This window comes from Petaurus breviceps, unplaced genomic scaffold, assembly GCF_028583685.1.
Source record: "Petaurus breviceps papuanus isolate PSGF00001 unplaced genomic scaffold, PetGlider_PUasm1.0 90763, whole genome shotgun sequence".
Lineage (NCBI taxonomy): Eukaryota > Metazoa > Chordata > Mammalia > Diprotodontia > Petauridae > Petaurus > Petaurus breviceps.
Window position 1 is genome coordinate 6,641,085 of NW_027187340.1, and position 26,938 is coordinate 6,668,022.

The window sequence follows — 26,938 nt, forward strand, 5'->3', positions numbered from 1 at the left end:
TGATTGCTGCTTTACAGTATAATTTAAGATCTGGTATGGCTAGGCCACCTTCCTTGGTATTTCTTTTCATTAATTCCCTTAATATCTTGGAACTTTTGTTCTTCCAGATGAACTTTGACATTACTTTTTCTAGCTTTATAAAATAATTTTGGGTAGTTTGATTGGTATGACACTGAATAAGCAAATTAATTCAGGTAGAATTGTCATTTTTATTACATTAACTTGGCCTCCCCATGATCAACTGATGTTTCTTCATTTAATTAGATCTGACTATATTTGTGTGAAAAGTGTTTTGTAATTGTGTTCATATAGTTCCTAGGTTTGTTTTGGCAGGTAGACTCCCAAATATTTTATAATGTCTACAATAACTTTAAGTGGAATTTCTCTATCTCTTGCTGTTGGGCTTTGTTAGTAATATATAGAAATGCAGATTATTTATGTTGGTTTATTTTATATCCTGCAAATTTGCTAAAATTGCTTATTATTTAAAATAATTTTTTACTTGATTCTCTAGAATTCTCTAAGTATATCATCATATCACCTGCAGAGTGATAACTTAGTTTCTTCTTTGCCTATTCTAATTCCTTTGATTTATTTTTCTTCTCTTACTACTAAAGTTAATGTTTCTAGTACTACATCAAATAACAGTGGTGATAATAGACATCCTTGTTTCACCCCCTTATCCTCTTGGGAATGCATCTAGCTTATCCCCATTATATATAATGCTTGCTGAAGGTTTTAGGTAGATGCTACTTATCATTTTAAGGAAAGCTCCATTTATTCTTATGCTCTCTAGTGTTTTTAATAGGAATGAGTGTTGTGTTTTGTCAAAAGATTTTTTCTGCATCACTGGAGCTTCTTGAGTGGGGGAGAGACATGGTTAGATGTTTGATTTAGAAATACCACTTTGGCAGCCTTATAGAGTATAGAGTGAGAAGGGAGAAATTGAAGGTCAGGGGTCAAGTAAAAAGTGAGGCCAATAGTCCAGGCAAAAGGCAATGACAAGGGCCTGAACTGTAGTGGTGATTGTGTGAGTAGAGAGAAGGGCATGGATTAGAGAGACATTATAGAAGTAGAATTGACAAAAATTGACAACTGATTAGATATGGGGGGATGAGGGAGAAAAGAAAGCTGAAGATTACTCTGAATCTATGACCTTAGGTGACTGTTAGGATGGCATTACCTTCAATTGAAAGAGTAATCTTCAGAAGAGGAGTGGGCTTGGAGGAAAGGGCAATGGATTTTGTCTTGGACATGTTGACTTTGAGATGTCTATAGGACAGCTAATTATAGCTCAGGAGAGAGACTATATGTATACACACATATCTCCCCCCACATACTTATATATGTATACAAATACATATATACAGATATATATGTAAGTCATATACACATATATACACGTGTACACATATGTGTCTATATCTGGGAAGCACTATACTAAGCATGAGATAAAAATAGAAAAGTAAGGTAGTCTCTGGTTTCAAGGAGCTCACATTCCAAGGACACAACACATACAGAAGGATTCAGCTGCAAGTCAGATGGACAATTTCCATGGACCTTAGGGTGCTGCAGATGTTAATGTTGTTCTGTCATTTTTCAGTCATGTTCAACTCTTTGTGATCTTATTTGGAGTTTTCTTTGCAAAGCTACTGGAATGGGTTTGCCACTTCTTCCTGCAGCTCACTTTGCAGATGAGAAAACTGAGGCAAACAGGGTTAAATGACTTGCCCAGGGTGACACAGCTAGTAAGTATCTGAAGTAAGATTTTAACTCAAGAAGATGATTCTTCCTGACTCTAAGTCCAGAAGTCTACTGTGCCACTTAGCTACCCAGATGTTAATCACTCTTCTTTAATGTCATTCCCACTGATAAAAATCTCATCAGTTTCTGATATTGAACCATCTGATGGTGTCAAAGACCATGGTGGTAAGAACTCTCTTTTCTGGGTCTTCATATGGATATAGCACCTGCAGGAGCAGTTGCCAGGCTACATTGCCAGAGGGTTGCTTCTTAGGATGATGGCTGTCAGTATTGCTATTCTCAAGACTCATGGTGTCAGGGTCCTGGCTATCTCCTTCATGGTCTGAGGAGAAATGGTGGTCAAGGTGGTAGAGGTGACAGTGGACTTGCCTGGCTTTCTCTCTCTCCCTTAGGGTAACTTTCAATTAGATTGACTTGGCAACTCTTTGTATGGCAGTAATATGTGTATACACACTCACATATACACATGTATTTACAGATATATGTGTGTATGCACATATATATGTGTGTGTGTGTGTGTATATATATATGAAATGATAATTGAATCCATGGTAGTTAATAAGATCCATCAAGGGAGAGAGCTAGAGAGAAAAGAGGAGACCAGATAAAGCCCTGGAAAATAACCACGAATGGAGCTTGGGAGAGCAAAGGAGACTGAGAAAGAATGGTCAGATAGGAACAAGGAGAATCATGAGAAAGCAGTGTCCAAAACAAACAACAACAAAAAAAACCCACAACCCAGAGAGGAGAAAGTGTCCAGGTGAGGGAGGTCAGCAGTGATAAATGCTATGGAGATCCAAAAGAATGAGGACTGAGAAAAAGTCATTAGATTTGGCTAGGAAGAGATCACAGGTAACTTTGGAGAGATGGTTTTAATTGAATGAAAGTAGGAAGCCAAATTGCATGGGGCTGAGAAATGAGTGAGAAGAGAAGAAGTAGAGGTGACAAATATGGACAGTTTTTTCTAGAAGTTTGGATGAGAAAAGGAGGAGGGATATACAGTGATAGATTGAAAGGATGATAAAAGCCTATATCTCTCCATGTTTTCCAACAAAATAATATAACATATTCTCAAATTCCTTGCTAAAATCTAACTAAACTAGGTATTCATCACTTTTTAACACACTAGTTTAGTAACCCTGTCAAAAAAGGAAATGAGGTAGTCTGGCACAACTTATTTTTGATGAAGTCTTGCTGCCTCTTTGAAATCTCCAGTATGTTTTGTAGTTTTTCACTAACAATATCTTTAATGACATATTCAAACTCACTGACCTCTCATTTGAAAACTCTATTCTCATCCCTTTTTTTAAAATCAAGACCAGTTAGGAAGTACCTCAAAGATGAGAAAAAAAATAGGTTAATTCCTTTCTGGAATCTTAGGTTTTGGAACTGATATTTACTGCTAAACAAATCCTAGATTAAATTGGAAAGAAACGCCAAATTCCAATAAAATTTAAACTACATCTATAAGAGAACAGAAACTCAATGAAATATTCTTTGAAGTAATACAGTAATAACTTAGGTAGAGTGTACTCCCAGAAATTGATGATGAAAACCTGGGAGAGTCCAAATAATACAGGACTAATTTGTACCTGCCTAAAATCCTCAGACAAAAAGAAAAAAGAATATCTGGAAATAACTTTGAAAGATTTTACCTATGTTAATTATGGTCATCCAAGTCCATAAAAAGAGGCAATGAAAAAAGTTTACCTCTAATTTTAGAGTAAAAAAATTTATTATGGGGAAACTTATATTTGGGGATTTAAATAAATGTATTCCACAAATATTATTTTATAATATGATATTATAATAATCATAAAATTATAATAATTATAAAATAACATTTGTGGAATACATTTATTTCAATTCCCAAAATAATTTTTTTTTGCTCTAAGTAGAGGTGAAATTTTATATTTTATATATATGTAATTTATGTTATTTATATTTGGGGAAACCAGTTTGGTTGAACAAAGGTTATACTTAACAATGGAACTCCATACCATACACAGGTTACCACGGAACAATTAAAGAAGTTCTAAGAAAGACCTATATTTGGTCTGTAAATAAGAAATTCTTCATCACATAGCCAATGTAGGAGAAAGAACGGTCCATCCCACAGAAGCAACAGAATAAAGGAGCCAAGAATGAAAGTAGGAAAAGAGCACTATGCCCCAAGCACTACCAATTCAATTCAATTCAATTCAACAAGCATTTATTAAATGTATACTACATTCAAGTAACTCTTCAGGGAGCAGAAGATAAAATCCATTGTTCAGTAATTTTTCAGTCATGTCAGACACTTCATGATCCCATTTATGATATTCTTGGCAAAGACATTGCCACGTTTGTCATTTACTCTTCCAGTTCATTTTACAGATGAGGAAACTGAGGCAAATAGGGTTAAGTGACTTGCCCAAGGGCACATAGCTATTAAATGTCTGATGCCAGATTTGAACTCAGGAAGATGAGTTTTCCTAAGTTTAAGGCTTGGCACTTTATCCACTTAGCTGTGCTGAGAAGATACAAAGACCTTACCTTCAGGGAGCTTACCTTCTATTTGGGGGAAACAATTTGTACACAGGTAAGTCAATGAAATTTCAGCAGGTTTGGGGTCAAGTGGGATCAGGAAAGGCCTTGTGTTGTTAAAAAAAACCACTTGAGCTAATCCTTAAAGTGAGCTAGGATGTTCAAGAGGTAGAGGGAGGCTGAAAGAGCATTCCAAGCATGGCAGACAGCCTGTGCAAATGTCCATGGAATGTCCATCTATGCAAATGTCCATCTATGTATGGGAAACATTAACTAGAACAGTTTGCGTGCAGCATAGAAGGTATGAGGGGGAGGGATGTGAAATCAGTCTAGAAAGAAAGGTAGATTGGCACCGGACTGTGAAGGGATTAACATGTCAAACAGCAGTCTGTATTTTTTCTAGAGGCAAGAGGGAGACACTGAAGTCTGAACGGGGGAGTGACATGGTCAGACCTCCTTTACCTGTCATTTCCCAAAAAATCCAATCATTCTTATCTGAAAACCGACTTACAAAAACTGCAGTTGACATTAAATAAAGCTGCTAACGAAGTTTTTTTTTAACCTGTAATTTCTCATGACTTTTAAATCTCTTTTCTTTAACCCAGTGATCCTAATACTGGGAATATATCCCAAGGAGGCCAAAGAAGGGAAGATAATGTACATATGCAGCAAAATAATCATAGCATCACTTTTTGTAGTAACAAAAAATGGAAACGATGGTGGCTAGGTGACACAGTGAATAGAGCACCAGCCCTGGAGTCAGGAGGACTTGGGTTCAAGTATGACCTCAGAAACTTAACACTTAACTAGCTGTGTGACCTTGGGCAAGTCGCTTAACCCCAATTGCCCCTCCAAAAAGCAAAAAAAAAAGGGAAACAAAGTGGGTGTGTATTGATTAAGGAATGGCTGGACAAATTGTGGCATATGAGTGTAATGAAATTACTATGCCTTTAAGAAATCACAAATATCAAGAATTCAAAGAAACAATGGAAGACTTACATGAAAAGATTTGAAATACATGAAACCAAAACAACATACACACCAAAAAAAAATAAAATAAAATGAGAACAACACTAAAATTGAGGCTAAATCCACTGACAGATCTTGGCTCCAGGGGACATATGAGTAAACAAACTTCATTTTTATAAAGAGGACTAGATGGAGGGAAAAAAAGAACAATAATTTATTTAGCCAGGCACTATAAAACACTTTACAAATCTTGTCTCATTTGATCCTCATAAAATCCTGGGAGCTAAGGGTTATTATGATACCCATTTTACAGTTGAGGAAACTGAAACAGACAGAGGTTAAGGGCCAGGACCATACAGCTAGTAAGTGTCTAAGGATGGATTTGAACTCAGGTCTTCTTGAGTCCAGGCCCAGCACTGTGTCACCTAGCTGCTTCTACTAGGGATGTGGAATATTGTATATATTATCAAGTATGAGAGTTGTGTTAGTCAGTTTTGCCTTCCTGTTTTCCATCGTACAAAGGAAGATTTAGGGGAGAGGCATGAATAAAACTTTTTTAAATTTAAAAAAATTTTAAAAACCATGCGTGACTAAGACATAAATTAATACAATTGGACAAATGCTAAATAAAATTCCAAAGGTAGGAGCTACTTTCCATAGGTACCTTTTCCTAAGAAGAAACATCCCTAAACAGTGAACACTAGGCTAATGGTTAGTAAGTCAGAAAATTCAGTTAACCAAAACACTTCATGCCTCACTCATACCATTCACAGATGTTATTAGACTAGGATGTTTTATCAGACTTTTAGTTCACTAAGGGATATTCTTTTAAAGGAGATCGGTTTATCCACCAAAGTCCTAATCTGATGCCTCATCATAATACAGTGGTGACTATAGATTTTCAAGGTGATATCAGCAAATCAATTATTAATTTTTTTTAATTAAACGCCTACTAGGCCCCAGGCACTGTGCTAAGCTCTTGACAATACAAGACAAAAACTGACTCAAAACTCCTTGATGAGTTTCCATTCTCATGGGGAAGACAACATGCACTATATGTGTGTGTATGTATTCAAAAGGTATGCAAAACCAATAGAGTAAACTTCAGGGTAAGGAGCTTAGAGGACCAGGAAAGATCTCACAGTACTGTAGAAAGCATTGTCCAAACTGACTCTTAAAGGAAGCCAGGGGTTCTAAGAGGCAGAGAGAATATATTAGAGGCATGAAGGACTACCAGTGCAAAAACATGGAGACTGGAAATGGAGCGTCCTAGGTAAGGAGAAGCAAGAGGGTCAGTATAAGGCCAGAATGGAGTCAGGCTGTAAAGAAATTTAAATGCCAGTCAAAGGACTTTATGTTTGATCCAAGGGATGAGTGAGAAGTCACTGGAGTTTACTGAGTAGGGGAATGACATGGTCCATCCTACACTTTAGGAAAATCCCTTTGGCAATGAACGGTGTGGAGGATGTATTGGATTGTTGAGAGACGGAGAACAATTAAGAAGTTATTGCATTAGTCCAAGTGAGAAATGAAGAGAGTTTGATCAAGGAAGGTTGAGTGGACAGAAGGGAGTGTTGGCAAGAGACACTGTGGAAATAAAAGCAATTGATTGGATATGTGGGATGTGTGAGAGTGCAAATAACACCGAGGTTATAAACCCGGGTAGCTGGGAGGATGGTAGAACCCTTGACAGAAATAGAGAGGTAGGTTTTGCAGAGAAGATAATGAGTTCTGGTTTAGACATGACGATTTTAAAATGGCTTGTTGTTTCAATCATGTCTGACTCTTGCTGACCCCGTTTGGGGTCTTCTGGGCAAAGATACTGGGGAGGTTTGCTATTTCCTCCTTAACTCATTTGACAGATGAGAAAACTGAGGCAAACAGGGTTAAGTGACTTGTCCATGGTCACACAGCTCGAAAGTGCCTGAGGTCAAATTTTTGAACCCAGGAAAATAAATCTTTCAGACAACAGGCCCAGTGCTCTATGCACTATGGCGCCACCTAGCTGTCCCTTTAAAATGTCTGTAATGTCTGACATGTTCAACAACTAGTTTGTGATATAAAACAGAAACTGAGGGGAGAGGCTAGTGGTTGATACATTGGTCTAGGACTCCTGTGTTTAGAGATGATAATTAAACTCTCAGAAGGTGATGAATTCACCAAATGGTGAATCAGAGAGAAAAAGAAGAGGCCCAGGACAGAATCTTAGGGCAAACTTCAAGCTCTGAAAATGCCCTAAGCATGTGTCCAGAAATGGTTCGTGCTTGTCAATTCAATTGGATAATTTATTATTTACCATTGTGCCAAGCACTGTGCTAATTATGCAGGGGAGGGGAGGGGGAAAACAAAGATAAAGGAGCAGCTAGATGGCACAGTGGAGAGAGTGCTGGACCTGGAGGCAAGAAGACTCAAGTTCAAATCTGGCCTCAGACACTACCTAGCTGTGTAAGCCCTGTTTGCCTCAGTTTCCTCATCTGTAAAATGAGCTGGAGAAGGAAATGGCAAAACACTCGTTTCTTTGCCAACAAAACCCCAAATGGAGTAGAGAAGAGCAGGACACCACTGAAAGGACTGAACAACAAAGATAAAACAAAACAGCCCTTGCCCTCAGGGTGTTTATGCTCTAATTGAGGGAACTGCCACATACCCTGAGAAACACAAAATAAATATAAAGGAGGTAACTCCCTCCTAACACTAAAGTAACAGTTGGAAGATTAAAAAAAGACAATTATTGAAAGAAACTAGGAATCCCAAAAGGTTGAGAGACTGTAAGGAGGGAAGGTATGTCATGCGCGCTGGCCCAGCTAAGTGGAGAGGGACTCAATGACCAAAGGATGACCACCAGATAATGATACCCTCCTCCAGCAACCCATGAAATGGGGGCTATACGGTATAGTGAAAACACCGTATTGCAATTGGATACTACTGGAAAGAGAGGATGAAAATTTATGCCAGAAAATACAAAGGACTCTAGAAAGAAACGTTTCTTCATTTCTTCCAATTGCCTTCTCTATTCTATAGGAATTCATCCTGTTTTCTTTGAACTGAATTTCATGACATTTATCTCCCCTTTAGTACTTAAAGAATTTTCATCAGACAATGGGAAAGAAATTACATGTTGATTAGATTTAGCTGGGGAAAAGAATACCATATGTAAATTAATCAGTATGTAAATTATTTGACTCATATATCCCCATGATTTTTTGATCGATGGAACAAATTGAATGATGCATTAACAGGAGTCCTAATCAATCTTTGAGAATTTGCATTGGGGAAAAGAAAGACTAAAATGATCATGAGGATAATTCAAAGCACTTGGAAGCAAAGATTTTTTATATATCTGATCAAATAAAAATGGGTCATCCTTTCCTTTTTTCACTGCTAGAACCAAGTCAAAATTCCAAATCTAGATCAGATATCATTAGGAAAATGAATACATATCATTCAAACCTGACCCACAGGTTCTTGAAGCCTATGCCTGCAAATTAATTATTGTTCCATTCCTTGGCTTGGATAATTTTCCCTGAAGAAATCTGGTGGTAAAAATTAGTTTCTGGGGACTTTTTTCAGAGTGGCTAGTCTACAAGGTCTCCATAGCCAGAACGAAGCCAAAGAATAGGCAATTGATTTTTTATTTGGTTATTAATGTAGAACAACAAATCCAAATAATGCACAAACTACTTAGGCTCTAATAAATCATGATTTTAAGATTTTTTTAAATCCAATTAACTAAAAGTGGACTTTAAAAAAGAATTTATCAATCTCAGCCATCTACACTGTATGAATTTACTGAATCTCCTAAAGTGTTTTGGTCGAATAGACCTGTCCTAAGGGAGTTGAGAGTAATACTCACTATCAAACTGTCAATGGGCCTGTAGTTCAATTTCTGGCATTCACCATGATGGGGAAAAGTCAGTCTAAGAGATGTCTCACATTGTCCATATTCCATAAAAAGGAAAAGTTCTTCTTACTAGGCTTCAAATCACCCAGAGCAAAATTATATGACATGGAAATGGAAATTATCATCAATTTATAGAATCTTTGTTTAATTACTAAAATCTATCAGCTTAATTAGAAAAATGGAGGCCTATAGAAGAAGGTAATGGTATATAATTTGGGAATGTCTACTGTGTGTAAGACACTAATCCAGGGTCTGAGATATAAAGATAAATAAACCTATACTCTTTATTCTGAGAGATTATTGCCTAGACTATGAGAACTAAGATATGTACACAAATAGATATAATACCAAACAGAATGTGATAAAAGTACAAAAAAGTATATGCATGGTTTTATGAACATTTAGAGGAGAAAAACATCATTTACAGCTAGGTAGATCACAGAGGGCAGAATCCAAGCTGGGCCCTAAAAATTATTAGAATTTCAACAGAGGGGGAAAGGAAGGAATAAGCATTTATATAACATCTATTATGTGCCAGCACTGGGCTAAGCACCTTGCAACTATTAATCCCATCTGAGCCTTACAACAACCCTATAAGGTAGATGCTATTATTATCCCCATTTTACAGACCAAAGCGAATAGAAGTTACATGACTTGTCCAGGCTCACACAGCTAGTAAGTGTATGAGGCTGGATTTATGAGGCTCCAGGCACAGAGCTCTATCCACTGCACCACCTAGCTGCCCCTATGGTTGGTACACAGTCTACCAGGTCTCCACAGTCAGAATGAAACAAAAGAAAAGGTAAAGATGAGAAAGCAGAGAATACCAGGTGTATAGAGTGGCATGAGGCATTAAGCTCAGGATTTGCTTGGAAAAGGGGCAAAAAGTACTGTTCTGTACATGTGCTATGTAGAGGGGAGGCTGAAAAGTTTAGGTACGGATTATGAAGGGCACTGAATGCTATACTAAGGACTTTATCTAGAATGTGCTAGGAAGGCACTGAAAGTCTCAGAGAAGGAAAATGACTTGAACAGAGTAGTATGTAAGCTAGTTAACTCATCTGTGAAGAATAGATTGAAACTTCCCTCACTGGAAGTCTTCAAGTAGAGAGCAAATGACACCTGTTGGTTATGATGTAAAGGGATTTTTTTTTAGCATGAGGTCCTTCGCCATTTAAAATTTAGAGATCCTATAGGAGACACTAAAACAGGGTTTATTTATTTTTTCAACACTCCAATGAGTCAATGGATAGATTTCCAGGAGTATGTGAACTTGGTTGGGAAACAAAATTCCATCTTTATTTTCAATAACCTCTAACTGAAGTTTGACATTTCCTTCCAATATTAAGGTCTGCAACAAACATTATTCTTCGATGGGTTTCATAGGTTTCACCAGGCTGCCAAATGGGTCTGTGACACCAGAAGGTTAAAGAACCCCTAGACTAGAAGCATGGAAACTGGCTAGAAGAACATTCTATTTTTATTTTAATTTAAAGGATGTTTACATTCAGCCTGACGATGTACAGAGGAACAATAACCAATGTCTCCTAAAACATGTCTTTTAATTATAGTGTTTTACAACTAAGATTCCTGCCAATTGATCAATAATCATTTATCAAGCATGTGTCTGGCACTGTGCCAAGCGCTGGGGCAGCAAAAAGATACAAAAGACAAGGAGTTCACAGATTAATGGAAGAGACAACAAGCAAACAAATAAATATAAACATGCTATATACAGAGTAAATAGGAAGTAATTAAAAGGAGGGCACCAGAATTAAGAGCATTTGGGAAGGTTCCTCATAGAACAGACCTGTACAACTTGTAAACTTCCATGGGTCACAGAGAGGTTAGACTAGAGACAGGCTGCCCATAGTTGGTTGCCGTGGGTCACGTGACAAACAATAGCTTTCGCATTGGCAACCCTACATTTTTCCGCCCAGCCCGAAATCCTTTGGCCAAGTGGCCTAGGAGGTAAGCTGTCCAGCTCTGCTGTAGAAGGTGAAATTTTAGTTGGAACTTGAAAACTCCAGGGAAGTCATGAGTCAGAGATGGGGAAGGAGAACATTCCAGTCATGGGGGACAGACAGAGAAAATGCTTGGATATGAGATATGCAGTATCTTGTTCATGAAATAGCATGAAAGCCAATCTCACTGGATTCGAGTATTATTGGTGGGGTATAAGGTGTAAGAGTGGAAAGTTCGGGGGGAGGTTATGAAGGGCTCTGAATGCCAAAGAATGTTGTATTTGATCTTAGAGGTGATAAGGAGTTCTTTAAGGGAAAGGTGATGTGAGGTGACAAGGTTGGACTACTGCTTTTGGAAAACTACTTTGGTAGCTGAATGGAGAAGAGAGGGATTTGCCTTGGTGAGAAACAGGGCCACCTCTTCATGTGAGACAGGATTAGCAGAAGATATAGTGGGAAAGGGTGTATGAGTGATAGGAGATGAGCAAGAGGGGAGAAAAAGGAGCTCACGGTGAATGACCATAATTTTTTCTATAAAATAGGAGACAAGGATCTTGGCTGAAAAGCTGGGACTAGGGAGAACCATGTGAGATTGAGAAGAGATAGACAGTTTGGAAGAGCCACTATAGAGAGTGAGATACTGAGCTGAGAAGGGAAGCATGGAAGGATTGTAGTGCTGAGGGCCCAGTTGAAGTTGTGCAATATAAATTTGGAGTGGACTCAGAAGGGTCACATGATTTTCTCCACCTTCATTCAGCAGCATATGTATAGTAACAAAGGTGGCAAATGGTAGAAATCATCAAAGGCTAAGACTTGGCAGGGCACGATTGATGAGATGATAAGGAGACCATAGGATAGGATAAGAGTTGAACTAATTCACCAGTGGGTCAAGATGAAGAAAAGAGGAGAGAGTGGTTAGTGCAAAGATGATGGCATGGAAGATTCAGGGATTGGAGGTCACAAGGCAGAGAAGAGTATTGTTTGTTATGGAAAGGTAGAGGGAAAGATAAAAAGTCGACAAATTATGGTTAGACAAGGAGATTTCAGAATTCTTGAATATGGTATATTTGTGGGTAATGACAACAAGATCAAGTGTATGACTATCTCTGTGTGTGACTTAGGTAGGGTGGAGTAGTCATGGGAAGTGAGTAGGCTGAGGAACTGAACAATGAGAGTATTTGAGGAAGAGACAACATGTACATTAAAGTCCCTGAGTATGAGGGCAGGAACTGGGGAAGAGAGAAAGATTGTGAACCAAAGGCTAAAAACATGAGCATCATTTTGGTTTTTGGAGGGGGGAAGGCAGGGCAATTGAGGTTAAGTGACTTGCCCAAGTCACTTAGTGAACAGCTAGTAAGTGTTAAGTGTCCGAGGCCAAATTTGAACTCCGGTCCTCCTAACTCCAGGGCCGGTGTTCTACTCACTATGTCACCTAGCTGCCCCTATAAGCATCATTTTTTTAAAAGAAATAGATGGATTTCATAACAGGTGAATGGAGCAGAAAATGGTAAACTGTGCAAAACTTGTTGACTTTCCTAGAAGACAATTCAAAGATTTTATAAAGGTAAATGTCACATTACTAAAAACATCCATGTAGCCCTCCACTAAAGTACTACTTCAGTGCTGAGTTGTGGACATGGAGGTGAACCTCAAAGGGTCACTCAAAGGTAAGTTCTCAAAGACTATGCCAGTGGAGTATAATTATATACTATCATGCTGGAAAGGTTTAAAGTACCAACCCAGAGAGGGACTGTATAACCAACATCTCAGCATTGACCTAAATAATTTCCACAAGGTGAGGCTAAATTACGAAAGGGTTGGTTACCAGGTAATGAATTTGAGGGCCACAGCAACTCATGATGCCATTATAGAAGAATTAAAATCTTCAGTGGAAGAAATAAATAGCCAGAGCCATAACTAAGGCAGGATGATAGTGGATCTAACCCAAGGCGCTGAAATTTAGATAACAAAAAATATAACTGAATTTAGCACCTTATGTCATAATTTCAAAAATGGTATTTTTTTTTTGGTTCATAAGACCTTAGCTTTGAGTATTTCTATTCCCTAGCTACTTTGGAAAGTCATTGATAACCTAAAAAACACTTTAAAAATGGAGAGAAGACTGAGAGAAAAAATAACACTGACCACACTAGGGAAGGTAAATATTTAAAGAAAATGTTTAGAAACTTATCTTTTTATAAAATGAAAATTTACTTCCCTTTTTTTCCTATTCCCATTCAACTGAAACTTCTTTTTTGGCAGTCACTAGTGGCTGCGTAATTGTCAGAACCAATGACTTGCCTTTCTTGACCTATCTAAAGCATTTGACACCACAGGTCATTCACATGTTCCAGCTTTTGACTTCCAAGACCCAGCAGTATTTTTATTCTCTTCCCTGGCTCCTTCTCCATTTCCACCTCCTCATTTTATTCTCTAAATGTGAGTGTTCATCAAAGGTTAACATCAACCCTCTTCTCTTCTTGAGGATCTCATCCATGCCAATGGCTTCAAATAATTGTGCAGATGATTCCCAAATCCACAGACCCAGTACCCAAATTCTTTCAAGCTCCTATCCTACCTGTTAAAGATTTCTACCCAGATGCCCACTAGAACCTAAAACTCAACATGTCCAAAACTGAAATCACCTACCCTCCCTCAAATCAGCTTCTTTGTCCTGACTTCCCAATATCTGTGAATGGCAGACACCACCATCATACAGGCTTGAAATCCTGAAACAAAATCATAGAATTTGGATGTTGGGAGAGCACTCAGTAGCCATCAACTCTAACTCACACACAAAACAAGTCCCCACCATAGCAATTCTGACAAGTGAACATATAGCCTTTGCTTGAACATCTCCAAGGAAGAGGAACCTACCACATCCTGAAGCAGCCCATTCCATTTCTGGACTAGTCTAATTACTTGGAAAATTTCCCTGACATTAAGTCTAAATTGATTTCTTGGCAACTTTCACTTGATGTTCTGATTTTATCTTCTGGGACCAAATAGCACAAGTCTAATTGACTAAACCGAGACTTGAATAAAACCTCAGTTTCCTCGTCTGTAAAATTGATATCACAGAAGCACCTACCACATGATGTCTTTGTGAGAATCAACTACTTAAAGACAAATAATCTCCCCCTCCCTCCAACACCCCACCCCCAGCCTTCTCTTTTCCAGGTTAATCTTGCTGGGCAAACCTGTCAAGTTCTTTCAAACAATATTCACCTTTAACTCTTCTTTCTCCCTCACCTCAAATCACTGAATGGGTGTTGCCTTAGACAAACTGAGACCTTAGCTTAAAAAGGCCAAGGTCTCCCACTGCATCTGGGGCCATTGCCATGTCCTGCCACTAGACTCAGATGACTGGAGGAGAGAGCGAGGCTGATGATTTCAAACAGCCCTCCCTCATTTAAATCCAGTTCACTTGCAAGTCAAGATATCACCTCTTGATGTCATTGGTTCTCTTTGAGAATGAAGAATAAACAACAAACAATGTCACCAGGACCTATTGTTTCTGAATTTGTAGTCTCTGGCTAATCTAACTCTTATTTCCATTACCATTGCCACCATCATAACTGAGCCACTTCTCCCCTAGATGGATGTAATTGTCTCCTAATTAGCCTCCCTGCTTCTGGACTCCCATCAGCATTCCATCCTGTGAATAAATGCCAGATTAATTTTCCTAATGTCACTCCTATACTCAAAAGTCTTCAATGCATCCTGATTTCCTACTGAAAGAAATCCAAAGTCCTGAACCTACTATTCAAAACCCTCTGTAATCTGGTCCTAAATTTCCTTTTTAATGCTATTATCCCTTATATGTGTATATACATCATATGCTTCAGACAAACTGTATTACTGGGAGTTCCCTAAAATGCCCCATGCTTTTCCACCTTTGTATCTTGGCCCATGTTATTCTTTCCATCTGGAATGACCTTCTGGTCACCTGGAGTGGCCTCATCCCCTCTTTGCTTACTATCTTCTAGGAACCTTTCCCTGACTCATGAAACATACTTTACGCATAGTAGGCACTCAATAAATATTTGTTCAATGAATAAATTCATGAAAGGAATGAATGAATGTTATGTAAACATCCGGTTTTTCTTAAAGCCTCGAACACCTGTGTTTCTGTCATCTGTCTCAGCTCACCCAACAAAACAGCTTGACTCTGTTTTTCAAATTCAAAACTGATCAAGCACCTGTATCATCATTAACAACACGAGCAAAACAAATAGTAAAGTGCTTTTTATTAATGTTTAAAGTGCTGTGTTCTGAATACTAAGAATGCTCTGAAAGGGAACATCTGTCACTTTGGGCATGTTGACATCATTTTAAACCTCTTTAGGGCATTTTTTTATTAAGGTATGGAAAACTCCTCCTGTTTGTTGACTATGAAGATAGATAGATTAGATAGATAGATGATAGATAGATAGATAGATAGATAGATAGATAGATAGATAGATAGATAGATAGATAGATAGATAGATAGATAGATAGATGAAGGAATAAGCAAATAAGTAGATAGATAAAGAGACAGACCGACTGTGGTCATTCTGAACATGTTTATTAACAACAAATGTTATGGCTCATTTATAGATAAGGATTTGTTATGTTACAGAGTCCATTATTTTGCTTGTAAGGTTAAGTCTGAGTATAGTGGGTGATTGGGGAAAAGTTGTTTATTTTTTTAAACTGATCTTTCTAAGTGTACTATTTTGAAACTATTTAGTTCAAAACCATTTAGCTCCCATTTCTAGAACTCTCAAGGATTGAGAGTGTACTCTCCTCACCATCACCCCTGTGGCACAGTGAATGCTAAATGCTGGCTATGAAACAACTGCATCTGAATCTCAGCTCTGCCATTTGCTATCTGTGTGATATTGACCAGATCTCTGGACCAAATCTCTCTGGACCTCAGTTTACTTGTTTGTAAAATAAGGGGTGGGAGGAAGAATAGGTGGTGTCTAAGATTTAAATCTGCTGAAACTATGAGATAGAGTATATCATCCCCATTTTACAGAGGCTCTGAGAGATTGGATTCCCCACAGTCACATAACTAGTAAGTATTACTCAAATCTAGATGTCACATTTAAATCCAGAATTCTACCCACTATTCCTCACTGCTATTAGACCTTAGCACGATTACTGTTTATTGATAAAGCCTTGACTGTTTTCTTCCTCTTCACCATAAGCCATTAAAAGCAACCTTTAAAATGATTACCTTAAAATGCAAAATACTTCTTAAAAATTTTAAGTACTTTCAATTTCAAAATCACCCTCAATTCTTCACCCTCTCTTCATATCCTATCAGTTGCCAAGTTTTGTCAATACTACCTGTACAACATCTTTCTAATCCAGGGATGGGCAACGTGTGGCCTCAGGTTCACATGTGGCCCTCTAGGTCCTCAGGTGCAGCCTTTTGACTAAGTCTAAGTTTTACAGAAAAATTCCTTTTATGAAGGGGTTTTGTTCTATGAAGTTCTGTGAAGAATGACTTTTATTCTTATAAATTTGACTCGGTTTTGTATATATTTGAAAAACTAGGCCTTTATCAGAGATATTTGCTATAAAAAATTTTCCCTCGGTTTTCTGATTTCCTTCTAATTTTTGGTTGCATTGGTTTCGTTATGCAAAACCTTTAATTTCATATAATCAAAATGATCCATTTTACATTTCATAATGCTCTATATATCTTGTTTGCTCCTAAATTCTTCCTTTCTCCATAGATCTGACAGGTAAACTATTCCATGTTCTTCTAATTTGCTTATGGGATCACCCTTTGTGTCTAAATAAAGTACTCGTTTTGATTTTATCTTGATATATGGTGTGAGATATTGGACTATACCTAGTTTCTGCCATACTACACTGAGCAAAAAAAATTTTTAAAAGTCCAAGTAGGAAAAACAAGTTCTCTAACATATATTTAGATAGTCCATCAAAACAAATGTCTACATCTTTTCCAAAAATTTGTGTCTCTTCCTGCATTTTAAGTTCATCACCTCTCTGGCAAGAGATGAGCAGCATATTTCATCTTCATTCTTTTGGACTCATGATTTTCATTATATTAGTCAGAGTTCTTTTAAAATTCTTTCAAATCTTTCAAAGTTGTTTTTCTCAATAATTGTGTATTATTATATAAATTGTTCTACTACTTCTGCTCACTTAACTCTGCATCATTTCATAAAGGTCTAACTAGTTTTCTCTAAAATTGATGATTTCACCATTTCTCATGTCACAAGAATATTCCATTACATTTATATGCCACAATTTGTTTAGCTTTTCCTTAATAAAAGGATATTCCTTTATTTTCTAATTTTTGGCTATCATAAAAAGAGTTGCTATAAACGTTTTTGTTTATGTAGATCTTTTTTCCTCTTTCTTTTAGTTCTTTGTATAATAATGCAAAGCTATTGAGTGATAATACAATAGTCCTACCAGTAGTATTGCTGGGACAAGGGGTATGCACAATTTATTGAATTTGGAGGCATAGTTCCAAATTGTTTTCCAGAATGGCAGAAGCAATTCACAGATCCACTAACTATTATACCTGTTTTCCCACAAATCTTTTCCCAACATTTGTCATTTTTTTTCTTTTGTCATCTTTGCCAGTCTGAAAGGTGTGAAGTAGAAGCTTAAAATTGCTTGAATTTGCTTTTTTCTAATTATTACTGATTTAGAATATTTTTTCATACAATTGTTGATAGTTTGGATTTCTTCCTTTGGACAGTGCCTACTTATATTCTTTGACCATTAGCCTGCTAGGGAATGGCTCTTAGTCTTATAGATTTAATCAGTTGAAATAAAATCTTTATCAGAGAAACTTTTTGCAAAGATTTTTTTTCTATTCAAAATTGCTCATTTTATCTTATGTGATCCTTTCATTTGTGTAGTCATGACCTCTCCCCCGAGACCCAAACTATAGGGGAATTACATATGGTTATTGTTACACATATTTTTGACTATGGCATATTTGAGTTATGCTTATTTTGCTCTTTTACTGGGAGTTGGTTTGCTCATATATTTGTTTTATGTTTGTATTATAACAATATCATCCCATTTTTCAGGTCTGTCCCTTGCCTTCTGTTAAAATCAGTTTAAGTGTTCAAATAGCATCATCAAAAGCGGAACATCTTGCTGATCACCACCACTACCCACAGGGGCTAGTGCTCTCCTTGGATTTATTTTGTATTTTCTTATTTTTATTTATGTTGGTGCTCTCTAACCAGCTAAGCAGTTAGGTGTGGCAGAAGATAGAGTACTGGGCCTGGAGGCAGGAAGACCTAATTTCAGATATTACCTTAGACACTAGCTGTGTTACCCTGGGCAAGTCTTTTAATCTCTCTCACACTCAGTTTCCTCATTTATAAAATAGGGACAATAATAGCACCTACCTCTCAGAGTTGTGAAGGTCAAATGAAATAATATTTGGAAAGTACTTGGTGCATAACAAAGTTTTGTTCCTTTTTTCATTTCCATTAGAATAATTATATTTCTTGAGGGCAGAGACTAATTTCATTTTTATTTTTTCATCTTCAGTGCCCAACACAGTGCCTGGAACATAGTAAGTGCTTAATAAATGCTTATTGATCAATTTCTGCTTAACTTCTCTACTTCCTCTTTCCACTCAGCAGAAGCAAGATTTTAATTATCATACAATTTAACACTGAAATTCACCAGCCAGTAACAAAAAATTAAGTGGCATAAAAAAAAAAAAAGCTCATCTCCGTCAGAAACATAGAAGCCTGGCTCTTCCTAAACAAATGGCGGATTTAAATATTTTCAATAATTAAAAAAGTGTCCCAAAAGTCTTGGTGCAGTTTTCAGCTATTAAAGCTAGAAAAGATTAAACTGCACTAAGACTTTTGGGACTCTCTGTATGGGGGGGAAGGTCCGCAAGGGGGAAGAGGATACTTGGAACCAGAGTGGTTCTGCTTTTACACAGAAAGCTCAGATAGAAATCTCAAATAATTGTGCACAATGTTAATCATGGTACAAACAAAACAACTGATGATACATTTAGAGGATTATTTCAGAAAGAGAAACCAGTACTATGAAGGAGACCGTGTGTGATAGTAATGGCAATTAAAGATTCCCCTGTATTGGCTTGGTTTTCAAACTGATTGTGTTAAAACCCAGAGCTTGTTAATCCCACCTGTGGGATGGATTTGTTGATGTGAAAAGAGAGTCCTGAACTGGGAGGAGCTGGTGACAAATAGATTTGGAGAGACAAGAGAGAGGCAGAAGAACTTTTTTTTGGAAGCCGCACCTCGTGGAGAGAGAGAGACTAAGACAATTGCTGGTGGCTGCTTTGAATTGCCCTGGACTTTTGAGACCTGCCCCCTGAGCTGCCAAGGACTGAGGAGACATGGCTGTTTTGCTGGTACTTTGTCTGTCTGTTTTGATGTTGTTTTGCCAGATTTGTCCACTGGTGAAAGACAGTCCTGTTGTTGAAGAAGTCCTGGAACCTGGCTTTTGGTTAAGAAGCCCTGAGACTGTCCTGCAGACAGAGAGTGAATACTGTCCACTGGTGAAGGACAGTGCTGTTGTTGCAGGGGTCTGGAGACTGTCCTGCAGACAGAGTGAATACTGTCCACTGGTGAAGGACAGTGCTGTTGTTGCAGGGGTCTGGGAACCTTTCTGTTGGTTCAGAAGCCCTGAAGAAGGATTTTCTGGTTGTATGTTTACAGAAATCCTGGGAGAGGGTTTTGCTAATGTTTTCAGGGGTTCTAGGACTGTTCTACAGACAGAGGATGAATTGATGAAGGGACTGGCAATGTATCTTGTGGCTTTGCTGAGCCTTGTCTCCCCAGGAACTAAGATTGCTGAGAATTTGCCTTGTGTCAAGATGAAGAAAAGACCTCCATTTGGGTATTAAGTGCTGTGTTTAAACTTGATGTAACTCTGGGGTAGATTCAATTGAGATCCAGGGGTGGGGAACTTTTGACCTTTTGGTGCTCTGTGATTGACAAATGAAGGTACTTTACTTATGTTTGGAAACTAATCTCCATTTGAGAAGAGGGGCTTTGTGGTGGACTAAATGAAGGTATAGCCTAGGGGTGGAGAAGTATTTAGACCAGGGACTTTGTAATTGATTGAATGATTGGAAGGTCCTGGGGTGGGGTAGTCCTTGGAGATTATTTAATCACACTTAGTAAATGCTGTATTTTGAATGATGTCATGTTTTGATCTTCTCTGTTCTGGGTTTGTCACTGAATAAAATGGAGAGCACCTATGCTGGTATTCTGAACCTTGGGAAGTTGACTTTCCTTGGCATTACATTACACCGTGGTATCACAGATTTAGAATTAGAAGGAATTTTAGAGGATATCAATGCCAAATTTATCATTTGAGGAATCTGAGGCCCAGAGAGGTTAAGTGTCATACTCAATGTCACATAGCTAGTATTTAAGGAAATTTTAATTCAGATCTTCCTGACTTTTTAGTCAACATTATATTGGGAAAGAGATAAGGAAAGCATTAGAATCAGAATGGGGGGGGGGGGGAGAGTAGCAATACCAGAACAAAGTGTTCTCAAATATTCTTTCTTACTGTCTCTGTCTCTTTGTCACACACACACATTTATGCAGTGAATATGGATGAAGAATTAGAATGCTTAAAACAGCTGAAACAAGGCCAAGTTTTAGAGGTTACATTTCAAGTGACATAGATGGAGAGTGGAGAGGAAGAGCGTGAACTGAATCTACAATAATGCCACAATTTTAGTGAGGCCATGTTGGTAAAGGATGGCTCTTATAAGTTCCAGACTTGTTGGAATCCACTTACAAAGGAGAAAAACAAAAATAAATTACCTGATGAAGCTAGAAAAGAAGCAGCTAGTAGGACAACATAAAAGAGTAAGGAATGGAGGGGGAAAGTCAGAGAGATTATTAAAAAAAGCAGCATAAAAAACCAAGACAGGCTTACAGGCAGCAGAGATAGTTTAAAAAAACAACAACAAAGAAGAGAAACCAAGAGGGCAAATAAGAGAAGAACCCACGAGCGAGGACGAATAAAATGAAGAGAAATTGAGATAGCTGTATTCAAAACCGTACTATAAACAAGGTGAGAAAGGAAAGTGTCAGTGATGAGTCAGAAAGGGAAATTAGAAAGCTGGAACAGGTAGCAAAAAGCAGCCAAAGCAAGGAGAAAACTGCTTCCTAGGCTAGAAACAAAGATGAGACTTGACTTCTAATCTGCTACCTTTGAGTTCCTTTGCCTGTACTATCTCACCATCACCAAACAGGCCCCTAGTTCAACAGGTATCACTGCTCTTAGAAACAAAATTCTTCCCAACTACATTTTCAAAATTTAAAAACCAAAATCTAGCACCGAGGCAAATACTAACTGCAGAATTAAAAGAATTTAAAAAACCAAGAAACTAAAACCCTGAAGCCATGCTGTCTCTGCCTGTGGTACTCTTTTAGAATTCTTCTCCATTCTTTGACAAATAATTGATGAGGAGCCTAGTAAAATGAGGAGGAAAGAACACAATATAGTATTTATTGGAGGTTAGAAGATGAAGGAGCCCAGTAAGAAACAAGGAGTACAAAAATAGGAGAAGTTCCATCAGTAAGGAATTTTTAAAAGGAAAGAAAAAAAATAAGGAAGATACATTGCTGGGTTTTATGTTTGACATCAACTGTTGTACAACTAATTGTTGGACAGTGTGATGGTACAGTGGGTAAGGTGCTGGGCCTAGAGTCAGAAAGATGTATCTTTGTGAGTTCAAATCTGGCCCCAGTCACTTACTAGCTGTGTGACCCTGGGCAAATCACTTAACCCTGTTTGTTTCAATTTTCTTAACTGTCAAATGAGCTAAAGAAAGAAATGGCAAACTATTTCAGTATTTTTGCCAAGAAAACAAACAGTTAGACACAACTGAAATGACTCATCAGAAACATCAACTATTTGACATGCACAGCTGGATGCAATTTTTGTGGTTATTAAAAAGCAAACTGAGTATACAGGAGGACTCAGTGAAAATGCTAGCAACAGAAAAATAAAGAGAACATTTTGAATATCTGCTTCTCATGGATACACCCAAGATTTTGTAAAGTTTTATATGATAGGAGCTCTAGACATATTTAGTATTCTAGTGGAGTACACACTTGTTGAATCAAAATAACATCTTCCAGCAAATTACAGCTTGATGTGAAACCATTTGGTTTTCTGTGAGAGAAGGAATTGAAGAACAGCATGCTCACCTTTATTATATGCTTTTGTTTTTGGACCTGGTTTATCCTCAATGTAGGGAACTCCTGGTATGGAGATTCCCTACATTGAGGAAGATTGGCAAGTCATCTGTAATTTATGGTCTTAGGATCTCCCACTGCATCTGGGGCCATTTCTAGTTGTCCTGACCTATATCTTGCCACTGGACCCAGAAGACCCTGGAGGAGAGTGAGGCTGGTGACCTTGCACATCCCTCCCTCACTTAAATCCAATTCACTTGCATCATGGCATCACCTCCCTGATGTCATGGTCCTCTTTGAGAATGAAGGACCAACAAAAATAACACTGGTTTTAGGGAATTGTCAGGGAGCTCTGAAACATTAAGTGACTTACCCAAAATCATGCAAATACTATGTGTCTGAGGGGCATCTAGGTGGTGCAGTGGATAAAGCATCAGCTCTGGAGGCAGAAGGACCTGAGTTCAGATCAGGACTAGATCTAGACCTGCACAGATCATGGGGCAAGTGTGCCAGTATACCTAGGCCCACCTCTCATACTGCCTATGCCTGCCTATTAACCCAGGTCTCCCTTACCCCACCACTGGTCTGTTCTCTCCCCTTTGCCACATTGGTTATCAAGCTGAGTTTGTTACTGACAAATTATTAATAAAGCTGAAGTTCTGGGTATGCATTCTATGACATAATAGCTCTGTAAAGTAAGGACCCAGAAAATCCATACTGGAGATTAGATTGCTCTACATTATCTTTCAGATGAGGTTAAAAAAAAAAAAGATGATTTTTTTTCCATTTCTTTTCCACTCTGAAAATCCGTTCTGGTTAAATGAGTACTAGGCCTACATGCACCCGAATGGGACAGCTGGAGGTTAGTTCACAGAATGACTCCAAAACTTTTGTGACCAAAGAATTATATTTGCATTTCTTGTGAATCCTAAAAATACTATGGAATATTATATACAACATTAATATTTTCAGTCAATGACCACTGACAATTATAAGTGATTGGCTTTCAAAGTCTTGGCACCTGGGTACCAAAATTTAAATCACTGTTTAAAAAAATGAAAGTAGCTAGTGACCCCATGGGTCACTAGGTGGCAGAGTGGATAGAGTGATGTGCCTAGACAGAAAGACTCATTTTCCTGAGTTCAAATTTGACCTCAGGCACTTTCTAGCTGTGTGACCATGGACAAGTCACTTAACCCTGTTTGTCTCAGTTTCCTCATCTGTAAAATAAACTGGAGAAGGAAATGGCAAAGCACTCCAGTATCTTTTCCAAGAAAACCCCAAATGGGGTCACCAAGATTTGGACATGAATGAAAAATGAGTGAATAAAAGCAAAAGTGACCTCACAGTACATAGAATATTGTTTTCTCCTTCCCAGCTCTGAGCATCTGAAAGTCACCTTTTCCCAAGTATTTACCTTTAAATCTAGTTATGACTTTAACTGAGTCTTCTCACAAATAGAAAACATACTCACTAAGAGGTTAATTACCCTGTTAATTAGAAGTTAAAAATAAGTTAAACACATACTCTAAGAAGTTAATTATTAAGAGCTTTTCTTCTTTCTGAGCCTAATGATAACCAACTACCAGCCTGTTTGGTCAAAACTCAGCAATCAAGAATAATTCACATTTAATAGAGTGCTTTACAGTTGTTTTTTAAAGTCATGCTCATAATAATCTTCTAAGTTAGAAGCACAGTTAACTTAGGTATTAAGAGGACATAGAGAGGCAGTGAGGAGCAGGAGCTTAGAGTGGCATTGACCTGAGGGTCAGGATGAGCAGGACCTCAGCCCAGTGATCTAACTTCTTGGTGTCCCAGGGCAGCTCTCTACGACTACAATTTAACAGTGATTTACCGGTTTAAAATTTGCTGATTTTTTCTCTGGTTTCACTCTTCTGCTTCTCTCCCTCTTCTGTCAGTGCAGCATTTCAAAAGCTTGTCAGTAAAGTAATCATTAGCATTTTTATGATCAAGCTATCTGAAGACTACAAACAAAAATGATGCCAACTTTATACTGCAAAAACTATGAGAACTACATACTTGAACAAAAAATCACAAGAGAGTGTCCATATAAACAGAAGAGGCAAATAATGCCCTTGGAAAATGAAAATTCACCTAAGAAGTTACTGACTCCTCCTCACAGGGGTGGGGTCTAATTTAGATACTTTGCCAGACAGAGAGCTAGGAAACTAAAAAGTGCATTGCAGTTAATGGACATTAAAGGGTCTAAAGTGGTTTTTTTTTCTTTGTATTAACATTAGATTGTTAGAAGATCTAAAAATTAAATATAAATTAGGACTGGATTCTTAATTTTCAGATATATTCTGAAAACTCATATGACTTGTTAATTTTGTATACATACTGGTATTTTTTTTTAAACAGAGATCTAAGAGTCTGGGTTCCCAGTAAACCATATATGTTGGGAAGTACCCAGTATGTTAGAGTTGTAGTAGATAAATTCTGATTTATGGAAGCACATGAAGGACCTCACATAACAAGTTTCATTTTGGACATAGCTTTATCTGTGTTGAGAGTAGTGAAGGGCATCTAATTGGAATGTCTCCAGTGGCTACTGAATGGGGGGGGGGGGGAGGGGGCCTGGGTTCCTAGCTAGGACATTGAAATGGTCCTACCTTGTAAGCATCAGGAATGTTGACTGTCTCCCCATGTTCCCCAACATAGCCAATGATGCCTTTTCCCCAAGGCACCTGCACCTCATTAGAGTTCTCTGTGCTGCTGCAGGGAAGGAATGGGGTCCCAGCATGCACATCAAAGAACTTAGAGACCAGGCTCTTCTTGCCTGAGGCTGTCCCCTCCACCAAGAACAGGGAGCATCGGTCAGCATCCACCATGAGGCAGACAAAGATGAGGATCTTGTAGCTGAGACTGGTGAGATCCAAGTCATTGGAAATCTCTTTGACCAGCTCCAGGAAGAACTGGCGCTCGTTGCTCTGTTTGAGGTGGCATTTGTAGTCAATAGCTGTTGGGGGATATTGTGGCAAGTTGACCCGAGACTCCAGGAGGGCGCTGAGAATGTGGGCAGTAGTTGGAGGCAGGGAGCTGGCCTTTCGAAGCAGGGCCCTCCGCCTTACGCTGCTCAGTGGTTCTTGGGCCCTAGAAGTCACTTGCTCGTCATAGGTCCTATTCACATGGATGGCTTTGGACCTGGCAAAGCTCTTTCTCAGTTCTTTCTGGGAAGCCCTCCGCTGTAAGCCTCCATCACTTCCACGGCCACTACTGACCCAGTTGGGACTTATGGGAACGTTGCCATGGTCTCCCACGCTTGGACTGGGCTGACTGTTCACAGACCCCTGCGGGACAGGAATACCACAAGTACCAGCAGCAGCAGCAGCACCACTCTCTAGGGTCCTGGCCTCAGAAGCAAAGTGGCCTGCCGCTGAGACCTTCTGGTTTGGGCCATGCTTCTTCAGCCACTTCTGCACCAGCTCCTGCCTCCCCTTCCTCATCAAATAGTCTTCGAAAAGCTCTGGGTGCCTGTCCAGGAAACTTTCCACCTCCCCAAAATCTAAGCAAGGAGTTGACATGGTCCCAGCTGTGACTGCAGACACCTCTGGGGCACTTGGGCACAAATTTTTACCTCCTGCCAGTCAACTCTCTTTGCTTCCACATGTTCTACCCCAATCAAGCACCAAGAACTCCAGCGGGACCCTCCTTTGCCAGCTGGTGGATCATGTGGAGCAGAGGAATCCCAGCAGGCAGGTTTCCTCGCCTTCCTCCAGCTCAGAGGGTGGGTCGCATGGGTTCCCCAGCTAGTCCTTCTTCCACCGCACGCTGGACTTGGAACTCACAGGTGCCCGGAGCCGCGATGCTGCCGCAGCTGCTGTTTGCTTCTAATCTTAAAAAAAAAAAAAAAAAGTGCGGAGCTAGCTAGTTGCTGCTGCTGCCCTTGCTTCTGTTGCTGCTGTTGCTGAAATCGATGAGTGGACCACAGTGAAAGCAGTAAGGGGACTGACTGATGCCTGGGTGTTTGGGGAGTGGAGGGGGGTGGGGGGGAAGACACGCCCCTGAGTCAGGGACAGTGCCTGGAGGGAGGGAGCAAGGGAGGGTGTGAGGAAAAGACTAGGAGCTCAAGTCAACAAGCCAGAGACTATGGCAGGCTGTCGCTGCATGGGAGGGGGTCAGTATCCACTGAGGCAGAAACCAGGGGATCGGGGTGGACTGTCTCACCGGAATGGAACTAGGGGAAGAGGAAAGAAAAGAGTCTTGTTCTTATCTCCTTCCCTCCTCTCCTCGCCGTTTGCAGCCCCCTCCTCCCCTCTCCATCCTCCCCCACCGGTTATTCAGCAGCATTCGTGGCAAGGGATCCCAGCAGGAGCACAGCTGGGACCTTAAGTGAAAGTGTTTATGTTTTACAAAGAAATCAGAATCCAGAGGTTAGTTCCTGTGGAGATGAAGGTGGACAAGAAGAGGTAGGGCTATTTTGTGTTTGCTTTGCTTTGCTTTTGGAGGGGGAGGGGAGTGATTGGAGGTCATTCATTTGCCAGATTAGAGTACTTCGTGATAGTGTCCTGTACCTCCGGAGAACTCAAGAAATATTAATTGAATTAAATTTTCCCCAAAGTAGCAGATAAAATTCTTTGTGCAAGCTGTTCGGGGTA

At 39.0% G+C, this 26,938-nt stretch overlaps 1 protein-coding gene across 1 annotated transcript in view; it reads right to left on the reverse strand.

The window, feature by feature from the left end:
- Positions 1-26,130, reverse strand: part of PDE11A (phosphodiesterase 11A) — an 89,015-nt gene extending 62,885 nt beyond the window's left edge. The window contains exon 1 of the mRNA XM_069068482.1: positions 24,953-26,130. Within this exon, the coding sequence (XP_068924583.1) occupies positions 24,953-25,864 (912 nt within the window). The 5' untranslated portion in view covers positions 25,865-26,130. The remainder of the gene's footprint in view (positions 1-24,952) is intronic.
- Between the last annotated feature and the right edge of the window lie 808 nt (positions 26,131-26,938).